The 23,226-nt window shown below is 43.8% G+C and overlaps 1 protein-coding gene across 2 annotated transcripts in view; it reads right to left on the reverse strand.

Moving 5' to 3' along the window:
- LOC139555900 (stathmin-4-like) overlaps window positions 1–23,226 on the reverse strand; it is a 29,971-nt gene that overhangs the window by 1,030 nt on the left and 5,715 nt on the right. For both annotated transcript variants that reach the window (XM_071369266.1, XM_071369267.1), the window contains exons 2-7: window positions 19,260–19,317; window positions 14,301–14,399; window positions 13,080–13,285; window positions 12,545–12,736; window positions 6,722–6,973; window positions 5,495–5,686 (exon numbers count right to left, since the gene is read on the reverse strand). In XM_071369266.1, the coding sequence (XP_071225367.1) occupies window positions 5,495–5,686; window positions 6,722–6,973; window positions 12,545–12,736; window positions 13,080–13,285; window positions 14,301–14,399; window positions 19,260–19,272 (954 nt within the window). In that variant the 5' untranslated portion in view covers window positions 19,273–19,317. The remainder of the gene's footprint in view (window positions 1–5,494; window positions 5,687–6,721; window positions 6,974–12,544; window positions 12,737–13,079; window positions 13,286–14,300; window positions 14,400–19,259; window positions 19,318–23,226) is intronic.

Genomic DNA, 23,226 nt, shown 5'->3' on the forward strand with positions numbered 1-23,226 from the left:
AAGGGGAGGAACTCAACATGGGAATGACCAGACAAAAACTCCTGAGGTTCTTAAGGGGAGGAACTCAACATGGGAATGACCAGACAAAAACTCCTGAGGTTCTCAAGGGAGAAACTCAACATGGGAATGACCAGACAAAAACTTAGACAAGCTAGAAACCAACATGGGTTTAGTGTCTGTATAATATGAGGTTTGAGATTTTAGACAGGAGGAAAATACGGTAGATGAGAGTTTGTGGTGATGCAATTTATTTTAGAGAGTTAGAATAGATTAACTAAAGGGAGAGAGACATAGAGAGACTAGGAGAGAGAGACACTAGAGAGAGACATAGAGAGACTAGGAGAGACTAGGAGAGACTAGGAGAGAGAGAGACATAGAGAGAGACATAGAGAGACTAGGAGAGACTAGGAGAGAGAGAGACATAGAGAGATTAGGAGAGACTAGGAGAGAGAGAGACATAGAGAGAGACATAGAGAGACTAGGAGAGAGAGACACTAGAAAGAGACATGGAGTGACTAGGAGAGAGAGACACTAGAGAGAGACACAAAAGAGAGACAAAGAAAGACTAGGAGAGAAAGACACTAGAGAGAAACACAAGAGAGAGACATAGAGAGACTAGCAGAGAGAGTCACTAGAGAGAGACATGGAGAGACTAGGAGAGAGAGACACTAGAGAGAGACACTAGAGAGAGACATAGAGAGACGAGGAGAGAGAGACACTAGAGAGAGACACTAGAGAGATCAGGAGAGAGAGACACTAGAGAGAATAGGAGAGAGAGACACTAGAGAGAGACATGGAGAGACTAGGAGAGAGAGACACTAGAGAGAGACACTAGAGAGACTTGGAGAGAGAGACACTAGAGAGACTAGGAGAGAGAGACACTAGAGAGAGACACAAGAGAGAGACATAGAGAAACGAGGAGAGAGAGACACTAGAGAGAGACACTAGAGAGATCAGGAGAGAGAGACACTAGAGAGAATAGGAGAGAGAGACACTAGAGAGAGACATGGAGAGACTAGGAGAGAGAGACACTAGAGAGAGACATAGAGAGACTAGGAGAGACTAGGAGAGAGAGAGACACTAGAGAGAGACACTAGAGAGACTTGGAGAGAGAGACACTAGAGAGACTAGGAGAGAGAGACACTAGAGAGAGACACAAGAGAGAGACATAGAGAGACGAGGAGAGAGAGACACTAGAGAGAGACACTAGAGAGATCAGGAGAGAGAGACACTAGAGAGAATAGGAGAGAGAGACACTAGAGAGAGACATGGAGAGACTAGGAGAGAGAGACACTAGAGAGAGACATAGAGAGACTAGGAGAGAGAGAGACACTAGATAGAGACACTAGAGAGAGACATAGAGAGACTATGAGAGACTAGGAGAGAGAGAGACACTAGAGAGAGAGACACTAGAGAGAGACATAGAGAAACTAGGAGCGACTAGGAGAGAGAGACACTAGAGAGACTAGGATGGACTAGGAGAGAGAGACACTAGAGAGAGACATAGAGTGACTTGGAGAGAGAGACATACAGAGACTAGGAGAGACTAGGAGAGAGAGACACTAGAGAGAGACATAGAGAGACTATGAGAGACTAGGAGAGAGAGACACTAGAGAGAGACACTAGAGAGAGACATAGAGAAACTATGAGAGACTAGGAGAGAGAGACACTAGAGACACTAGGATAAACTAGGAGAGAGAGACACTAGAGAGAGACATAGAGAGACTAGGAGAGAGAGACACTAGAGAGACTAGGATAGACTAGGAGAGAGAGACACTAGAGAGAGACATAGAGTGACTTGGAGAGAGAGACATAGAGAGACTAGGAGAGAGAGACACTAGAGAGAGACATAGAATGACTAGGAGAGAGAAACACTAGAGAGAGACATGGAGTGACTAGGAGAGAGAGGCACTAGAGAGACACTAGAGAGAGACACTAGAGAGAGACACTAGAGAGAGACACTAGAGAGAGAGACACTAGAGAGAGACATGGAGAGACTAGGAGAGAGAGACACTAGAGAGAGACATAGAGAGAGACACTAGAGAGAGACACTAGAGAGAGAGACACTAGAGAGAGACATAGAGAGACTAGGAGAGAGAGACACTAGAGAGAGACATGGAGTGACTAGGAGAGAGAGGCACTAGAGAGACATAGAGAGACTAGGAGAGAGAGAGACACTAGAGAGACTAGGAGAGAGAGAGACACTAGAGAGACTAGGACAGACTAGGAGAGAGAGACACTAGAGAGAGACATAGAGTGACTAGGAGAGAGAGACATAGAGAGACTAGGAGAGACTAGGAGAGAGAGACACTAGAGAGAGACATAGAGTGACTAGGAGAGAGAGACACTAGAGAGAGACATAGAGAGAGACACTAGAGAGAGACACTAGAGAGAGACACTAGAGAGAGACACTAGAGAGAGACACTAGAGAGAGAGACACTAGAGAGAGACATAGAGAGACTAGGAGAGAGAGACACTAGAGAGACTAGGAGAGAGACATAGAGAGAATAGGAGAGAGAGACACTAGAGAGACATAGAGAGACTAGGAGAGAGAAACACTAGAGAGACTAGTAGAGAGAGACTAGGAGAGAGAGACACTAGAGAGAGACACAAGAGAGAGACACTAGAGAGACTAGGAGAGAGAGACACTAGAGAGAGACACTAGAGAGAGACACTAGAGAGAGAGACACTAGAGAGAGACATAGAGAGGTTAGGAGAGAGAGACACTAGAGAGACTAGGAGAGAGACATAGAGAGAATAGGAGAAAGAGACACTAGAGAGAGACATGGAGAGACTAGGAGAGAGAGACACTAGAGAGAGACACTAGAGAGACACTAGAGAGAGACACTAGAGAGACTAGGAGAGAGAGACACCAGAGAGAGACATAGAGAGACTAGGAGAGAGAGAGACACTAGAGAGACACATAGAGTGACTAGGAGAGAGAGACACTAGAGAGAGACACTAGAGAGAGACATAGAGAGACAAGGAGAGAGAGACATTAGAGAGAGGGAGATTAAAGAAAGAGGGATACTAAAGAGAGAGGGAGAATAAAGAGAGAGGGAGACTAAAGAGAGAGGGAGACTAAAGAGAGAGGGAGACTAAGGAGAGAGGGAGAATAAAGAAAGAGGGATACTAAAGAGAGAGGGAGAATAAAGAGAGAGGGAGACTAAGGAGAGAGGGAGATTGAAGAAAGAGGGAGACCAAAGAGAGGGAGGGAGACTAAAGAGAGAGGGAGACTAAAGAGAGAGGGAGACTAAAGAGAGAGGGAAATTAAAGAGAGAGGGAGACTAAAGAGAGGGAGACTAAAAAGAGAGGGAGACTAAAGAGAGAGGGAAATTAAAGTGAGAGGGAGACTAAAGAGAGAGGGAGACTAAAGAGAGAGGGAGACTAAAGAGAGAGGGAGACTAAAGAGAGAGAGAGAGACTAAAGAGGGAAACTAAATACAGAGGGAGATTAAAGAGAGAGGAGACTAAAGAGAGAGGGAGACTAAAGAGAGAGGGAAATTAAAGAGAGAGGGAAATTAAAGAGAGAGGGAAATTAAAGAGAGAGGGAGACGAAAGAGAGAGGGAGACTAAAGAGAGATGGAGACTAAAAAGCGAGGGAGACTAAAGAGCGAGGGCAATTAAAGAGAGAGGGAAATTAAAGAGAGATGGAGACTAAAGAGAGAGGAGACTAAAGAGGGAAATTAAAGAGAGAGGGAGACTTAAGAGAGACGGAGACTAAAGAGAGAGGGAGACTTAAGAGGGAAACTAAAGACAGAGGGAGACTAAAGAGAGAGGGAGACTAAAGAGGGAAACTAAAGACAGAGGGAGACTAAAGAGAGAGGGAAATTAAAGAGAGAGGGAGACTAAAGAGAGAGGGAGACTAAAAAGAGAGGGAGACTAAAGAGAGAGAGAGAGATTAAAGAGGGAAACTAAAGACAGAGGGAGATTAAAGAGAGAGGAGACTAAAGAGAGAGGGAGACTAAAGAGCGAGGGAGACTAAAGAGAGAGGGAAATTAAAGAGAGAGGGAGACTAAAGAGAGAGGGAGACTAAAGAGAGAGGGAGACTAAAGAGAGGGAGAGAGACTAAAGAGAGAGAGAGAGACTAAAGAGGGAAACTAAAGACAGATGGAGATTAAAGAGAGAGGAGACTAAAGAGAGAGGGAGACTAAAGAGTGAGGGAGACTACAGAGAGAGGGAGACTAAAGAGAGAGGGAGACTAAAGAGAGAGGGAAATTAAAGAGAGAGGGAGACTAAAGAGAGAGGGAGACTAAAGAGAGAGGGTGACTAAAGAGAGAGGGAAATTAAAGAGAGAGGGAGACTAAAGAGAGAGGGAAATTAAAGAGAGAGGGAGACTAAAGAGAGAGAGAGAGAGCGACTAAAGAGGGAAACTAAAGACAGAGGGAGATTAAAGAGAGAGGAGACTAAAGAGAGAGGAGACTAAAGAGAGAGGGAGACTAAAGAGAGAGAGAGAGACTAAAGAGGGAAACTAAAGACAGAGGGAGATTAAAGAGAGAGGAGACTAAAGAGAGAGGGAGACTAAAGAGAGAGAGAGACTAAAGAGGGAAACTAAAGACAGTGGGAGATTAAAGAGAGAGGAGACTAAAGAGAGAGGAGACTAAAGAGAGAGGGAAACTAAAGAGAGAGAGAGAGACTAAAGAGGGAAACTAAAGACAGAGGGAGATTAAAGAGAGGGGAGACCAAAGAGAGAGAGAGACTAAAGAGGGAAACTAAAGACAGAGGGAGATTAAAGAGAGTGGAGACTAAAGAGAGAGGAGACTAAAGAAAGAGGGAGATTAAAGAGGGGAAAGAGGAAGGTCAAAAAGAGGGGGATTAAAGAGCGAGGGAGGCTAAAGAGAGAGGGAGACTAAAGAGAGAGGGAGACTAAAGAGAGAGGGAGATTAAAGAGAGAAGGAAATTAAAGAGAGACGGAGACTAAAGAGAGAGGGTGACTAAAGAGAGAGAGAGGGAGACTAAAGAGAGAGGGATACTAAAGAGAGAGGGAGACTAAAGAGAGAGGGAGATTAAAGAGAGAGTTAGGAGAAAGATATAGAGATATATAGAAATAGAGAGTGATAGAGATGGGAGGGAAAGAGAGAGAGAGAAACTCAAGAGTAAGAAAGGAGAGGTAAACGTTACTTCTCCTAGAGAAGAGACTATAGAGAGAGACAGAGAGCGTGACTAGAGGGAAAGAGAAAGAAACTCGAGAGAAAGAAAGGAGAGGTAAACGTTACTTCTCCTAGAGAAGAGACTATAGAGAGAGAGACAGAGAGCGTGACTAGAGGGAAAGAGAAAGAAACTCGAGAGAAAGAAAGGAGAGGTAAACGTTACTTCTCCTAGAGAAGAGACTATAGAGAGAGACAGAGAGCGTGACTAGAGGGAAAGAGAAAGAAACTCGAGAGAAAGAAAGGAGAGGTAAACGTTACTTCTCCTAGAGAAGAGACTATAGAGAGAGAGACAGAGAGCGTGACTAGATGGAAAGAGAAAGAAACTCGAGAGAAAGAAAGTATCACCTTCTCCTGCAGTCGTTCCAACATGGCCGCCAGCAGAGCCTCTCTGTTCTCCTTGTTGGCCTCCATCTTCTGCTCCAGCTTCTCCTTGGAGTTCTTGATGAAGTTGTTGTTCTCCTCTAAGGCCTTCTGGATCACCTCTCTCTCGTGCTCTCTCTTCTCTGCCAGGTGCTTCAGCAGCTCAGCCTCCTGGCACTGGAGGGCGGTGTGAGGAGTGGTATCAGGAGCAGGATACAGACAGACATGGATTATGGTGAGTGTGTTTATGCGTGGTGAGTGTATTTGTGCGTAGTGAGAGTACGTGCATGATTATGTGTGTTTGTGTGTCTTCCCTGCCTCATCATCCTCCTCATCTTCCTCTTCTCCTCTCCTCCCTCTCTGTCTCCTAATGTCTCCTCTCCTCCTCCCTGTCTCCTTGTGTGTCTCCACTACCTCCTCCCTGTCTCCTAATGTCTCCTCTCCTCCTCCCTGTCTCCTAATGTCTCCTCTCCTCCTCCCCGTCTCTTGGTGTCTCCTCTCCTCCTCCTTGTCTCCTACCGTCTCCTCTACCTCCCCCTTGTCTCCTAGTGTCTCCTCTCCTCCTCCCTGTCTCCTAGTGTGTCTCCTCTACCTCCTCCCTGTCTCCTCTCCTCCTCCCTGTCTCCTAGTGTCTCCTCTCCTCCTCCTTGTCTCCTACCATATCCTCTACTTCCTCCCTGTCTCATAGTGTCTCCTCTCCTCCTCCCTGTCTCCTAGTGTGTCTCCTCTCCTCCTCCCTGTCTCCTAATGTCTCCTCTCCTCCTCCCTGTCTCCTAGTGTGTCTCCTCTCCTCCTCCCTGTCTCCTAATGTCTCCTCTCCTCCTCCCTGTCTCCTCTACCTCCTCCCTGTCTCCCAGTGTTTCCTCTACCTCCTCCCTGTCTCCTAGTGTCTCCTCTACTCCTCTCTGTCTCCTAGTATCTCCTCTCCTCCTCCCTGTCTCCTACTGTCTCCTCTACTCCTCTCTGTCTCCTAGTATCTCCTCTCCTCCTCCCTGTCTCCTAGTGTCTCATTTCTTCCTCCCTGTCTCCTTGTGTTGCTCCTCTACTCCTCCCTGTCTCCTTGTGTCTCATTTCCTCCTCCCTGTCTCCTAGTGTCTCATTTCTTCCTCCCTGTCTCCTTGTGTGTCTCCTCTACTCCTCCCTGTCTCCTTGTGTCTCATTCCTTCTTCCCTGTCTCCTAGTGTCTCATTTCTTCCTCCCTGTCCTCCTTACCTTCCTCCTCTCCTCTGCAGCCTCTAATTTCTTCTGGATCTCCTCCATGGAGAGTTCTCTGCGTTGGGGCATGGTAGCGTTGAGCTCTGGGACGCCATCAAATGACGGAGGCTTCAGGATGACCTCGAAGGCCTGGCCCGAAGAACGCTTGTTCAACTCTATCACCTCCACGTCCTTTATCACACACCAGTCCAGATCCACTGCGTCTGCCAAAGCTAGTACCTTTTTCCTCACCTCTTCTGCATGTTTGTCCTGCCACACAGGAAAACAACAACAATATTTACATTCAGGAATCTATTAGCATTAATTCGGTAAAACCCAGACGGAAAAACAGCATGAAACAAAAGCTCCTAAGGCACTCAATGAAGGTAATCAACATGGAAATGATCTGACAGAAACAAAAATAATGTTGTGGCTGTATAATATTCATTAATTCAAATTTTTTGAAAATGTAAAAATTCTAATTTAGAGAGACTGGTAAGTGGAAGAGAAAGAGTTTGAGTAGATAAACGAAAGTGAACGCCCCCTTTCTAATTTTCTCTATTTTATTTTAAATTTGTACATTTTTATTTATTTCACCTTTATTTAACCAGGTAGGCTAGTCGAGAACAAGTACTCATTTACAACTGCGACCTGACCAAGATAAAGCAAAGCAGTGCGACACAAACAACAACACAGAGTTACACATGGAATAAACAAACATACAATCAATAATACAGTAGAAAAAGTCGATATACAGTGAGTGCAAATGAGGTAGGATAAGGGAGTTAAGGCAATAAACAGGCCATAGTGGCGAAATAATTACAATATAGCAATTAAACACTGGAGTGATAGATGTGCAGAAGATGAACGTGCAAGTAGAGATACTGGGGTGCAAAGGAGCAAAATAAATAAATAAATACAATATGTGGATGAGGATGTTGGATGGGCTATTACAGATGGGCTATGTACAGGTACAGTGATCTGTGAGCTGCTGTGACAGCTGGTGCTTAAAGTTAATGAGGGAGATATGAGTCTCCAGCTTCAGTAATTTTTGAAGTTCGTTCCAGTCACTGGCAGCAGAGAACTGGAAGGAAAGATGGCCAAAGGAGGAATTGGCTTTGGGGGTGACCAGTGAGATATACCTGCTGGAGCACGTGCTATGGTTGGGTGCTGCTATGGTGACCAGTGAGCTGAGATAAGGCGGGGCTTTACCTAGCAAAGACTTATAGATGACCTGGAGCCAGTTGGTTTGGCGATGAATATGAAGCGAGGGCCATCCAACGAGAGCATGCTGGTCGCAGTGGTGGGTAGTATATGAGGCTTTGGTGACAAAACGGATGGCACTGTGATAGACTGCATCCAATTTGCTGAGTAGAGTGTTGGAGTATTTTGTAAATGACACCACCGAAGTCAAGGATAGGTAGGATAGTCAGTTTTACGAGGGTACGTTTGGCAGCATGAGTGAAGGCTGCTTTGTTGCAAAATAGGAACCCGATTCTAGATTTAATTTTGGATTGGAGATGCTTAATGTGAGTCTGGAAGGAGAGTTTACAGTCTAACCAGACACCTAGGTATTTGTAGTTGTCCACATTATCTAAGTCAGAACGGGCGGGCAGGTGTGGGCAGCGATCAGTTGAAGAGCATGCATTTAGTTTTACTTGCATTTAAGAGCAGTTGAAGGCTACGGAAGGAGAGTTGTAATGGCATTGAAGCTCGTCTGGAGGGTTGTTAACACAGTGTCCAAAGAAGGGCCAGAAGTATACAGAATGGTGTCGTCTGCGTAGAGGTGGATCAGAGAATCTCCAGCAGCAGGAGCGACATCATTGATGTATACAGAGAAGAGAGTCGGCCCGATGATTGAACCCTGTGGCACCCCCATTGAGACTGCCAGAGTTCCGGACAACAGGCCCTCCGATTTGACACACTGAACTCTGAGAAGTAGTTGGTGAATCAGGCGAGGCAATCATTTGAGAAACCAAGGCTGTTGAGTCTGCCGATAAGAATGTGGTGATTGACAGAGTCGAAAGCCTTGGCCAGGTCGATGAATACAGCTGCACAGTATTGTCTCTTATCGATGGCGGTTATGATATCGTTTAGGACCTTGAGCGTGGCTGAGGTACACCCATGACCAGCTCGGAAACCAGATTGCATAGCGGACAAGGTACTTTGGGATTCGAAATGGTCGGTGATCTGTTTGTTATCTTGGCTTTCGAAGACCTTAGAAAGGCAGGGCAGGATAGTTATAGGTCTGTAGCAGTTTGGGACTAGAGTGTCTCCCCCTTTGAAGAGGGGGATGACCGCGGCAGCTTTCCAATCTTTGGGATCTCAGAAGATACGAAAGAGAGGTTGAACGGGCTAGTAATAGGGGTTGCAACAATTTCGGCGGATAATTTTAGAAAGAGAGGGTCCAGATTGTCTAACCCGGCTGATTTGTAGGGGTCCAGATTTTGCAGATCTTTCAGAACATCAGCTATCTGGATTTGGGTGAAGGAGAAATGGGGGAGGCTTGGGCGAGTTGCTGTGGGGGGTGCAGGGCTGTTGACCGGGGTAGCCAAGTGGAAAGCATGGCCAGCCGTAGAAAAATGCTTATTGAAATTCTCAATTTTTGCAGATTTATCGGTGTTGACAGTGTTTTCTATCCTCAGTGCAGTGGGCAGCTGGGAGGAGGTGCTCTTATTCTCCATGGACTTTACAGCGTCCCAGAACATTTTGGAGTTTGTGCTAAAGGATGCAAATGTCTGTTTGAAAAAGCTAGCCTTTGTTTTCCTAACTGCCTGTGTATTTTGGTTCCTAACTTCTCTGAAAAGTTGCATATCACGGGGGCTATTCGATGCTAATGCAGTACGCCACAGGATGTTTTTGTGCTGGTCAAGGGCAGTCAGGTCTGGAGTGAACCAAGGGCTATATCTGTTCCTGGTTCTACATTTTATGAATGGGGCATGCTTATTTAAGATGGTGAGGAAAGCACTTTAAAGAATAACCAGGCATCCTCTACTGACGGAATGAGGTCAATATCCTTCCAGGATACCCGGGCCAGGTCGTTTAGAAAGGCCTGCTCGCTGAAGTGTTTTTGGGAGCGTTTGACAGTGATGAGGGGTGGTCGTTTGACCGCAGACCCATTACGGACGCAGGCAATGATCGCTGAGATCCTGGTTGAAGACGGCAGAGGTGTATTTGGAGGGCAGATTGGTTAGGATGATATCTATGAGGGTGCCCATGTTTACGGATTTGGGGTTGTACCTGGTAGGTTCATTGATAATTTGTGTGAGATTGAGGGCATCAAGCTTAGATTGTAGGATGGCCTGGGTGTTAAGCATTTCCCAGTTTAGGTCACCTAATAGCACGAGCTCTGAAGATAGATGGGGGGCAATCAGTTCACATATGGTGTCCAGGGCACAGCTGGGGGCAGAAGGTGGTCTATAGAAAGCGACAACGGTGAGAGACTTGTTTCTGGAAAGGTGGATTTTTAAAAGTAGAACCTCAAATTGTTTGGGTACAGACCAGGATAGTAAGACAGAACTCTGCAGGCTATCTCTGCAGTAGATTGCAACTCTGCCCCCTTTGGCAGTTCTGTCTTGTAGAAAAATTGTATAGTTAGGGATGGAAATTTCAGTGTTTGTGGTGGTCTTCCTAAGCCAGGATTCAGACACGGCTAGGACATCCGGTTTGGCAGAGTGTGCTAAAGCAGTGAATAAAACAAACTTAGGGAGGAGGCTTCTAATGTTAACATGCATGAAACCAAGGCTTTTACAGTTACAGAAGTCAACAAATGAGAGCGCCTGTGTGATGGGAGTGGAGCTAGGCACTGCAGGGCCTGGATTAACCTGTACATCACCAGAGGAACGGAGGAGAAGTAGGATGAGGGTACGGCTAAAGGCTATAGGAACTGGTCGTCTAGTACGTTCAGAACAGAGAGTAAAAGGAGCAGGTTTCTGGGCACAGTAGAATAGATTCAAGGCATAATGTACAGACAAAGGTATGGTAGGATGTGAATACAGTGGAGGTAAACCTATGCACTGAGTGACGATGAGAGAGATATTGTTATTTGTAAACTCAGGTTCCCTTTATCTAATATTAGGTTTTGGTTGAAGATCTGATAACATTCAGTATTTAAAATAGAGAAAATCAGAAAGGGGCAAATACTTTTTCAAGGCACTGTATATAAAATAGAGGGAGGGAGACTAGAGAGAGAGAGAGACTAGAGAGAGAGAGAGTGAAAGACTAGAGAGGGACTAGAGAGAGAGAGACTTGAGAGGGACTAGAGAGAGAGAGAGACTAGAGAGAGATGAGAGAGACTTGAGAGGGACTAGAGAGAGAGAGAGAGAGACTAGAGAGAGATGAGAGAGACTTGAGAGGGACTAGAGAGAGAGAGAGACTAGAGAGAGATGAGAGAGACTAGAGATGGACTAGAGAGAGAGACTTGAAAGAGACTAGAGAGAAACTAGAGACAGATAGAGACTAGAAAGAGACTAGAGAGGGAGAGAAAGATCGAGAGAGAGACTCGAGACTAGAGAGAAACTAGAGAGAGACTAGAGAGAGACTAGAGACTATAGAGGGACTAGAGAGAGACTAGAGACTAGAGAGAGACTAGAGAGAGACTAGAGAGAGACTATAGACTAGAGAGAGACTAGAGAGAGACTAGAGACTAGAGAGAGACTAGAAAGAGACTAGAGAGAGACTAGAGACTAGAGAGAGACTAGAGACTAGAGAGGGACTAGAGAGAGACTAGAGACTAGAGAGAGACTAGAGAGAGACTAGAGACTAGAGAGAGACTAGAGAGAGACTAGAGACTAGAGAGAGACTAGAGAGAGACTAGAGAGACTAGAGACTAGAGAGAGACTAGAGAGAGACCAGAGACTAGAGAGAGACTAGAGAGAGACTAGAGAGAGACTAGAGAGAGACTAGAGAGAGACTAGAGACAAGAGAGAGACTAGAGAGAGACTAGAGACTAGAGAGAGACTAGAGAGAGACTAGAGAGAGACTAGAGACTAGAGAGAGACTAGAGAGAGACTGGAGACTAGAGAGAGACTAGAGAGAGACTAGAGAGAGACTAGAGAGAGACTAGAGACTAGAGAGAGACTAGAGAGAGACTAGAGACTAGAGAGAGACTAGAGACTAGAGAGGGACTAGAGAGAGACTAGAGACTAGAGAGAGACTAGAGAGAGACTAGAGACTAGAGAGAGACTAGAGAGAGACTAGAGAGAGACTAGAGACTAGAGAGAGACTAGAGAGAGACTAGAGACTAGAGAGAGACTAGAGAGAGACTAGAGAGAGACTAGAGACTAGAGAGAGACTAGAGAGAGACTAGAGATAGACTAGAGAGAGACTAGAGACAAGAGAGAGACTAGAGAGAGACTAGAGACTAGAGAGAGACTAGAGACTAGAGAGAGACTAGAGAGAGACTAGAGACTAGAGAGAGACTAGAGAGAGACTAGAGAGAGACTAGAGACTAGAGAGAGACTAGAGACTAGAGAGAGACTAGAGACTAGAGACTAGAGACTAGAGAGAGACTAGAGACTAGAGACTAGAGACTAGATACTAGAGACTAGAGAGAGACTAGAGACTAGAGAGTAGAGAGAGACTAGAGAGAGTCTAGAGACTAGAGACTAGAGAGAGACTAGAGACTAGAGAGAGACTAGAGACTAGAGAGAGACTAGAGACTAGAGACTAGAGAGAGAAACTCAAGAGAAATAAATAAGGAGAGTAGCTAAACATTAACTTCTTCTGAGACAGACAGACAGACAGACAGACAGACAGACAGACAGACAGACAGACAGACAGACAGACAGACAGACAGAAAAGAGAATAAAGAGAAAGAGCGTGATCGTGGCGAAACATCACCTTCTCCTGCAGTCGTTCCAACATGGCCGCCAGCAGAGCCTCTCTGTTCTCCTTGTTGGCCTCCATCTTCTGCTCCAGCTTCTCCTTGGAGTTCTTGATGAAGTTGTTGTTCTCCTCTAAGGCCTTCTGGATCACCTCTCTCTCGTGCTCTCTCTTCTCTGCCAGGTGCTTCAGCAGCTCAGCCTCCTGGCACTGGAGGGCGGTGTGAGGAGTGGTATCAGGAGCAGGATACAGACAGGTGTGTGTTTGTGCCATAGAGATACTTAGAGGATGCAACATCTGTCCCATTATGGCGCCTGAGAGCCTTAGGCAGTGCCATTGAGGGCCATCTCCATTTTGAAGTAGTCAATGTTCTTCTTCTACTTGTTCTATGAATTGGTAAATAAACAGAACCTTCCTTAACCAATAGGAAGTCCCACTTCAAATTGGTGAAAGTCCTCAATGGCGCTGCCCATGCTAAAAACGGGCTTTTGAGAGTCCTCTATCGCTATGGTTATTGCGTGTATGTATCTCTCCTCCTCCCTGTCCTCCTTACCTTCCTCCTCTCCTCTGCAGCCTCTAATTTCTTCTGGATCTCCTCCATGGAGAGTTCTCTGCGTTGGGGCATGGTAGCGTTGAGCTCTGGGACGCCATCAAATGACGGAGGCTTCAGGATGACCTCGAAGGCCTGGCCCGAAGAACGCTTGTTCAACTCTATCACCTCCACGTCCTTTATCACACACCAGCCCAGGGCCACCGCATCTGGGAATGGGACAGGAGGTAAGCGCTTTAAAACACAACCTAGCTAGCTCACATGTTTCCACATATTTTGCAAATATAGTGTTCTATATTGTTATAGTGTTATAGTGTTCTATGGTGTTATAGTGTTCTATGGTGTTATAGTGTTCTATGGTGTTATAGTGTTACAGTGTTCTATATTGTTATAGTGTTCTATGTTGTTATAGTGTTCCATATTGTTATAGTGTTCTATATTGTTATAGTGTTCCATATTGTTATAGTGTTCTATATTGTTATAGTGTTCTATATTGTTATAGTGTTCTATATTGTTATAGTGTTCCATATTGTTATAGTGTTCTATATTGTTATAGTGTTCTGTATTGTTATAGTGTTCTATATTGTTATAGTGTTCTATATTGTTATAGTGTCCTATAGTGTTCTATATTGTTATAGTGTTCTATATTGTTATAGTGTTCTATATTGTTATAGTGTTATATATTGTTATAGTGTTCTATATTGTTATAGTGTTCTATATTGTTATAGTGTTCTATATTGTTATAGTGTTCCATATTGTTATAGTGTTCTATATTGTTATAGTGTTCTGTATTGTTATAGTGTTCTATATTGTTATAGTGTTCTGTATTGTTATAGTGTTCTATATTGTTATAGTGTTCTGTATTGTTATAGTGTTCTATATTGTTATAGTGTTCTGTATTGTTATAGTGTCCTATAGTGTTCTATATTGTTATAGTGTTCTATATTGTTATAGTGTTCTATATTGTTATAGTGTTCTATATTGTTATAGTGTTCTGTATTGTTATAGTGTCCTATAGTGTTCTATATTGTTATAGTGTTCTGTATTGTTATAGTGTCCTATAGTGTTCTATATTGTTATAGTGTTATATTCTGCAAATGTATTTCTTTCTTCAATGTTGTCTTTTCTTTTTCGTTTCTACCTGAATATGTTGTACTTCTGTATGAAATGTCAGGAAGTACAAGGTATAACTTATAAATTAACTTTATGAATGTGTTGTTTTACCTTCTGCTTGGTATGTGGGCTTACAGTCGATGGTCTGAGGGTTGATGCAGGAGCAGAACAGAGACACCAGGGGGAGCTCTTTCACCTTCTCTCTGTACGCTGCAGGGGAAACACACCTATAGTTATATATACAGTGCCTTCGTCTCCTCTCTGATCACAGTGCCTTAGGAAAGTATTCAGACCCCTTTACTTTTTCCACATTTTGTTATGTGACATACAGCCTTATTCTAAAATGTATTACATTGTTCCACCCCCCTATCAATCTACACACAATACCCCATAATGACAAAGGATTTATTTTTTATTTTTTTAGAAATGTTACAAATGTATTAAAAATAAAACGCTGAATATCACATTTTACATAAGTATTCAGACCCTTTACTCAGTACTTTGTTGAAACACCTTTGGCAGCGATTACAGCCTCGAGTCTTCTTGGGTATGACGCTAAAAGCTTGACACACCTGTATTTGGGGAGTTTCTGCCATTCTTCTCTGCAGATCCTCTCAAGCTCTGTCAGGTTGGATGGGGTGTCGCTGCACAGCTATTTTCAGGTCTCTCCAGAGATGTTCGATCAAGTCCGTGCTCTGGCTGGGCCACTCAATGACATTCAGAGACTTGTCCCGAAGACACTCCTGTGTTGTCTTGGCTGTGTGCTTAGGGTTGTTGTCCTGCTGGAAGGTGAACCTTTGCCCCAGTCTGGAGCAGGTTTTCACCAAGGATCTCTCTGTACTTTGCTCCATTCATCTTTCCCTCGATCCTGACTAGTCTCCCAGTCCCTGCCTCTGAAAAACATCCCCACAGCATGATGCTGCCACCACCACGCTTCACCATGATGATGCCACCACCACGCTTCACCATGATGCTGCCACCACCATGCTTCACCAGAGGGATGGTTCCAGGTTTCCTCCAGATGTGACGCTTGGCATTCAGACCAAAGAGTTCAATCTTGGTTTCATCAGACCAGAGAATCGTGTTTCTCATGGTCTGAGAGTCCTTTAGGTGCCTTTTGGCAAACTCCAAGCGGGCTGTCATGTGCCTTTTACTGAGGAGTGGCTTCCATCTGGCCACTCTACCATAAAAGCCTGATTGGTGGAGTGCAGCAGAGATGGTTGTCCTTCTGGAAGGTTCTCCCATCTCCACAGATGAACTCTGGAGCTCTGTCAGAGTGACCATCAGGTGCTTGGTCACCTCCCTGACCAAGGCCTTTCTTCCCTGGTTGCTCAGTTTGGACGGGCGGCCAGCTCTCGGAAGAGTCTTGGTGGTTCCAAACTTCTTCCATTTAAGAATGATGGAGACCACTGTGTTTTTGGGGACCTTCAATGCTGCAGACTTTATTTGGTACCCTTCGAATCCTGTCTCTTTATTTGACCTCATGGCTTGGTTTTTGCTCTGGCATCAACTGTGGGACCTTATCTAGACAGGTATGTTCCTTTCCAAATCATGATCAATCAATTGAATTTACCACAGGTGGACTCCAATCAAGTTGTAGAAACATCTCAAGGATGAGCAATGGAAACAGGATGCACCTGAGCTAGATTTCGAGTCTCATAGCAAAGGGTCTGAATACTTATGTAAATAAGGTATTTCATTTTTATTATGTTTTTATATTTTCAATAACTTTGAAAAAACAGTTATCGCTTTGTCATTATGAGGTATTGTGTGTAGATTGTTTAGGAAATTGTTTTATTTAAAACATTTTAGAAAAAGGCTCTAATGTAATAAAATGTGGGAAAAGTCTAATGAATTTTAGATTTTTGGTTCCGACCGCCGTGTCTTTGTGAGACGCAGAGTAGGTGAATGGATGATCTCCGCATGTGTGGTTCCCACCGTGAAGCATGGAGGAGGAGGTGTTATGGTGTAGGAGTGCTTTTCTGGTGACAATGTTGGTGATTTATTTAGAATTCAAAGCACACGTAACCAGCATGGCTACCACAGCATTCTGCAGCGATACGCCATCCCATCTGGTTTGTGCTTAGTGGGACTATCAATTGTTTTTCAACAGGACAATGACCCAAAACACACCTCCAGGCTGTGTAAGGGCTATTTGACCAAGAAGGAGAGTGATGGAGTGCTGCATCAGATGACCTGGCCTCCACAATCACCCGACCTCAACCCAATTGAGATGCTTTGGGATGAGTTGGACCGCAGATTGAAGAAAAAGCAGCCAACAAGTGCTCAACATATGTGGGAATTCCTTCATGACTGTTGGAAAAGCATTCCTCATGAAGCTGGTTGAGAGAATGCCAAGAGTGTGCAAAACTGTCATCAAGGTAAAGGGTGTTTACTTTGAAGAATATAAAATATATTTAGATTTGTTTAAAACTGTAGGCTACTGCACAATCCCTCTGCTGTAGTTAGCCTAGCCTAACCTAGGCCACTGCACAATCCCTCTGCTCTAGGTAGCCTAACCTAACCTAGGCCACTGCACAATCCTTCTGCTCTAGGTAGCCTAACCTAACCTAGGCCACTGCACAATCCCTCTGCTCTAGGTAGCCTAACCTAACCTAGGCCACTGCACAATCCCTCTGCTCTAGGTAGCCTAACCTAACCTAGGCCACTGCACAATCCCTCTGCTCTAGGTAGCCTAACCTAACCTAGGCCACTGCACAATACCTCTGTTCTAGGTAGCCTAACCTAACCTAGGCCACTGCACAATCCCTCTGCTCTAGGTAGCCTAACCTAACCTAGGCCACTGCACAATCCTTCTGCTCTAGGTAGCCTAACCTAACCTAGGCCACTGCACAATCCCTCTGCTCTAGGTAGCCTAACCTAACCTAGGCCACTGCACAATCCCTCTGCTCTAGGTAGCCTAACCTAACCTAGGCCACTGCACAATACCTCTGTTCTAGGTAGCCTAACCTAACCTAGGCCACTGCACAATACCTCTGTTCTAGGTAGCCTAGCCTACAATGCCTTGCAAAAGTATTCATCCCCCTTGGCGTTTGTCCTATTTTGTTGCATTACAACCTGTAATTTAAATAGATTTTTATTTGGATTTCAGGTAATGGACATACACAAAATAGTCCAAATTGTTGAAGTGAAATGAAATTGTTTCAATTTAAAAAAAATAAAATATAGAAAACGGAAAAGTGGTGCATGTATATGTATTCATCCCCTTTGCTATGAAGATCTGGTGCAACCAATTACCTTCAGAAGTCACATAATTAGTTAAATAAAGTCCACCTGTGTGCAATCTAAGTGTCACATGATCTCAGTATATATACACCTGTTCTGAAACGCCCCAGAGTCTGCAACACCACTAAGCAAGGGGCACCACCAAGCAAGAGGCATCATGAAGACCAAGGAGCTCTACAAACAGGTCAGGGACAAAGTTGTGGAGAAGTACAGATCAGGTTTGGGTTATAAAAAAATATCATAAACTTTGAACATCCCACGGAGCACCATTAAATCCATTATTAGAAAACGTTAAGAATATGGCACCACAACAAACGTGCCAAGAGAGGGCCGCCCACCAAAACTCACAGACCAGGCAAGGAGGGCATTATTAATCAGAGAGGGAACAAAGAGACCAAAGCTAACCCTGAAGGAGCTGCAAAGCTCCACAGTGGAGATTGGAGTATCTGTCCATAGGGCCACTTTAAGCCGTACACTCCACAGAGCTGGGCTTTACGGAAGAGTGGCCAGAAAAAAACATTACTTCAAGAAAAAAATGAAGCAAAAGAAGGTACTCTGGTCAGACGAGACAAAAATTGAGCTTTTTGGCCATCAAGGAATGCGTTATGTCTGGCGCAAACCCAACACCTCTCATCACTCTGAGAACACCATCCCCACAGTGAAGCATGGTGGTGGCAGCATCATGCTGTGGGGATGTTTTTCATCTGCAGGGACTAGGAAACTGGTCAGAATGGAAGGAGTGATGGATGTCGCTAAATACAGGGAAATTCTTGAGGGAAACCTGTTTCAGTCTTCCAGAGATTTGAGATTGGGACGGAGGTTCACCTTCCAGCAGGACAATGACCCTAAGCATACTGCTAAAGCAACACTCGAGTGGTTTAAGGGGAAACATTTAAATGTCTTGGAATGGCCTAGTCAAAGCCCAGACCTCAATCCAATTGAGAATCTGTGGTATGACTTAAAGATTGCTGTACACCAGCGGAACCCATCCAACTTGAAGGAGCTGGAGCAAAAATCCCAGTGGTTAGATGTGCCAGGCTTATAGAGACATACCCCAAGAGACTTGCAGCTGTAAATGCTGCAAAAGGTGGCTCTACAAAGTATTGACTTTGGGGGGGTGAATAGTTATGCATGCTCAAGTTTTCTGTATTTTTTGTCTTATTTCTTATTTGTTTCACAAATAAACATATTTTGCATCTTCAAAGTGGTAGGCATGTTGTGTAAATCAAATGATAAACCCCCCAAAAAATCTATTTTAATTCCAGGTTGTAAGGCAACAAAATAGGAAAAATGCCAAGGGGGATGAATACTTTTGCAAGCCACTGTAGTCCACTGTACAGTACAGTGTGTCTCTGACAGTGTAAACCTAGCCAACACCCAAACTACAGCCCCTGGCTAGGCTAGACTAATATCAACCCAGCCTACCCCCAAAAATATACAAAGCATCATCCCCAACTCATTAGTTTACAGCTGAATATAACACCTCCCAAACATGGCTTAACACAGTAGCTACAGTACATGCAGTGTAATGGTTCATTACCTACATTGGTGGTATTATGAAAGGCCTTATGTATCGTTTACAGAAAATGGCATATACTATGTTGAAGTTATGTTTCCAATGTAGGACCTCTGTTGGAGGTACAAAAGGAGTATAATATGAAGGTATAGGGCAATGTTATTTTACATTATAAATAAGTATACATACTTATGTTTTGCTGTGTCTAAATTATGTCTCAGGTTAAGCAGTGTCAGCATTAATGGCCTTTGTTGGAGGTACATTTGGGGTTTCATGAAGGTATTGTGTATATGGAGATAAGTGCTTACCTGCTAGGGTCATGATTTCACTGTGTTGAGCTCAGGTCAATTCTGCTCAATGCTGTTCCTGTAGATAAAGAGAGCTTCAATGAGATTTAACTTTACAAGAATGATTATTAAAATAATCTGGAGTTAACGTATCACCCAGGGTCACGCTATGTTCAAGAGACTGGTGCTTGAAGTCTTAATGAGAAAATAGAAAAATCTGCGAATGGTAATACATTTTTCTCTTCATTTTGAAGAGAGGGTATCTGATAATCCTGATGCTTGTGATATACGTTGTTCAGGTTAACCTTACTGCCACGCACTATAACCTGTACCTGTGTGACTATGTGTTTGTGTGTGTGCCTGTGTGTGGGTGTATGCACGTGTTTTAACCCCATAATAAATCACAGTCGTGACACGTGGAGGAAAACGGCAGAGTGAATTCTGAGAGAGAGAGAGAGAGGTGGAGAGGGAGAGGGTAGGAGGGGTGGCAGCCCTTCTCCCTCCAGATCTCTGCACCAGCTGCTCTCTCTGTCTCCACCCTTCCTCAGATGGGCTCCTCAACACTGAATTAATGCAAAATAATACCAAAATCTATTCTTACATGACTTTCTTCTTCAGGGGCCAAACACTACTACCAACTGGGCACACACCACGTCATTTCAATGAAATTGCTTTGAACCAACCTGGAATAGACGTTGAATTGACATCTGTGCCCAGTGGGTAGTTTGTTCTTCAGGCTCTAATACAACTCATTTTAGGACCACTTCTTGGATTGAAAAGGGTTAAACCGTCCCGTCTTAGTCAGACTAACTCCTAACTCCAAGTTCCCTGACTAACCCTTAGTCAGACTAACTCATAACTCCAAGTTCCCTGACTAACCCTTAGTCAGACTAACTCCTAACTCCAAGTTCCCTGACTAACCCTTAGTCAGACTAACTCCTAACTCCAAGTTCCCCTGACTAACCCTTAGTCAGACTAACTCCTAACTCCAAGTCCTCCTGACTAACCCTTAGTCAGACTAACTCCTAACTCCAAGTTCCCTGACTAACCCTTAGTCAGACTAACTCATAACTCCAAGTCCTCCTGACTAACCCTTAGTCTGGCTAACTCATAACTCCAAGTCCTCCTGACAAACCCTTAGTCAGACTAACTCCTAACTCCAAGTTCCCCTGACTAACCCTTAGTCAGACTAACTCCTAACTCCAAGTTCCCCTGACTAACCCTTAGTCAGACTAACTCCTAACTCCAAGTTCCCCTGACTAACCCTTAGTCAGACTAACTCCTAACTCCAAGTTCCCCTGACTAACCCTTAGTCTGGCTAACTCCTAACTCCAAGTCCTCCTGACTAATCCTTAATCAGACTAACTCCTAACTCCAAGTCCTCCTGACTTCAAAGTCAGGAAGGCTATTTTGATGTTGCAATGTAGGCACGAGGCGTTGATAATAAAGGGGCCTTGCTTTTTTAGTGATTGATTGTCCACGTGGGTTTGAGTGAGAAAGACACAGAGGAGAACCAAACACAGCCCTCGAGCGCAGACCCCTTCCAATACAACTGTTGGATTTTCAAATCTTAACAACGTGACGTCTCAACCCACCAGGAAATAAAAAATAAAGAACGTTTTGGAGAACCAATTACAAATGGAGACAGAGAAAAGCCGACCTCTGATATAATTTAGGATACCTTTAAGGTGTACATTAGGAGAAAGAAAATGTCACACTCTGCAAAAATGTAATCTGAGTTTGAAATTAAAATGAAATAAAAAGAAATCACTATCTTAGAAAAAGGACATAAAAAATCTTTACAAGGTAAAAAAGAAAATACAATTTTTGAAAATAAGCAGGAATACGATATTTTAAAAGCATAAAGCTTAATGGCAAATAAACCTGGTAAATATCTCGCAGCTCTCACGAAACAAATACACACTAAACCAGTTATAATTTAAAAGACAAAGATACAAATGTGGTAATTAGAAAAAGCAATGTCATTAATGACGATTTTATGAGTTTCTATGAAAATGTCCAGTTACAGATGGATTAAATTTAAAAAAAATCTTCATCAATCTACACACAATACCCCATAATGCCAAAGCGAAAACGGGTTTTTAGAAAAGTTTGCAAATGTATTAAAAATGTATTTATTTATTTATTATTTATTTACATTAGTATTCAAACCCTTTGCTATGAGACTCGAAATTGAGCTCAGGTGCTTCCTGTTTCCATTGATCATCCTTGAGATGTTTCTACAACTTGATTGGAGTCCACGTGTGGTAAATTCAATTGATTGGACATGATTTGGAAAGGAACACGCTTGTCTATGTAAGGTCCCACAGTTATTAGAGCAAAAACTAAGCCATGAGGTTGAAGGAATTGTCCGTAGAGCTCCAAGACAGGATTGTGTCGAGGCACAGATCTGGGGAAGGATACCAAAAGATTTCTGCAGCATTAAAGGTCCGCAAGAACACAGTGGCCTCCATCATTCTTAAATGGAAGAAGTTTGGAAGCACCAAGATTCTTCCTAGAGCTGGCCGCCCAGCCAAACTGAGCAATCTGGGGAGAAGGGTCTGGGAGGTGACCAAGCACCTGATGGTCACTCTGACAGAGCTCCAGAGTTCCTCTGTGGAGATGGGAGAACCTTCCAGAAGGACACCCATCTCTGCAGCACTCCACCAATCAGGCCTTTATGGTAGAGTGGCCAGACGGAAGCAACTCCTCAGTAAAAGGCACATGACAGCCCGCTTGGAGTTTGCCAAAGGGCATCTAAAGCCTCTCAGACCATGAGAAACAAGATTCTCTGGTCTGATGAAACCAAGATTGAACTCTTTGGCCTGAATGCCACGTCTGGAAGAAACCTGGCACCATCCCTACGGTGAAGCATGGTGGTGGCAGCATCATGCTGTGGGGATGTTTTTCAACAGCAGGGACTGGGAGACTAGTCAGGATCAAGGGAAAGATGAATGGAGCAAAGTACAGAGAGATCCTTGGTGAAAACCTGCCCGAGAGCGCTCAGGAACTCAGACTGGGGTTCGGGACCTTCCAACAGGACAACGACCCTAAGCACACAGCCAAGACAGTGCAGGTGTGGCTTCGGGACAAGTCTCTGAATGTCCTTGAGTGGCCCTGCCAGAGCCCGGACTTGAACCCATTGAAACATCTCTGGAGAGATCTGAAAATAGCTGTCCAACCTGACAGAGCTTGAGAGGATCTGCAGAGAAGAATGGGAGAAACTCCCCAAATACAGGTGTGCAAGCTTGTAGCATCATACCCAAGAAGACTCGAGGGTGTAATCGCTGCCAAAGGTGCTTCAACAAAGTACTAAGTAAAGGGTCTGAATACTTATGTAAATGTGAAATGACCATTTGATTTTAAACATTTGCAAACATTTCTAAAAACCTGTTTTGCTTTGTCGTTATGGAGTATTGTGTGTCGGTTGATAAGCGAAAAATAACAATTTAATCCATTTTAGAATAAGGCTGTAACTTAAAAAAATGTGGAAAAATGTCATGCTTACCGATTGCACAGTATATAATACTAACATAAATCAGAATTAAACAACAGTTGGACGTATTCTATAGCCTTCTTAGACTTAACAACCCTGAAGCAATTATCAACAGACAAAAAAGAATCACTGAAAACAGAGATAGAGATCACCCAAAAATAAATATTAGATACAGTTAAAATATTTGCAATTTTACAGAAATGACAACACATGTCACTCAATTCAGTACTTCCTAGTTCCATGTATCAACCTGTTTTTCCCCAGTTACATTAAAACCAGGAAAATCAGGAGAGTTGCCTGCTGATTATAGACCCATACTTTTAATAAATTGTGACAATAAAATAATAAAATAATAATGAAGATTATAAGCAATAAAATGGCAAAAGTCTTACCAGACTTGATACATATTGTCACGTTCTGACCATAGTTCTTTTGTGTTTTCTTTGTTTTAGTGTTGGTCAGGACGTGAGCTGAGTGGGCATTCTATGTTGT

The sequence above is a fragment of the Salvelinus alpinus genome, chromosome 27 (genome assembly GCF_045679555.1).
Source record: "Salvelinus alpinus chromosome 27, SLU_Salpinus.1, whole genome shotgun sequence".
NCBI classification, from domain to species: Eukaryota; Metazoa; Chordata; class Actinopteri; order Salmoniformes; family Salmonidae; genus Salvelinus; species Salvelinus alpinus.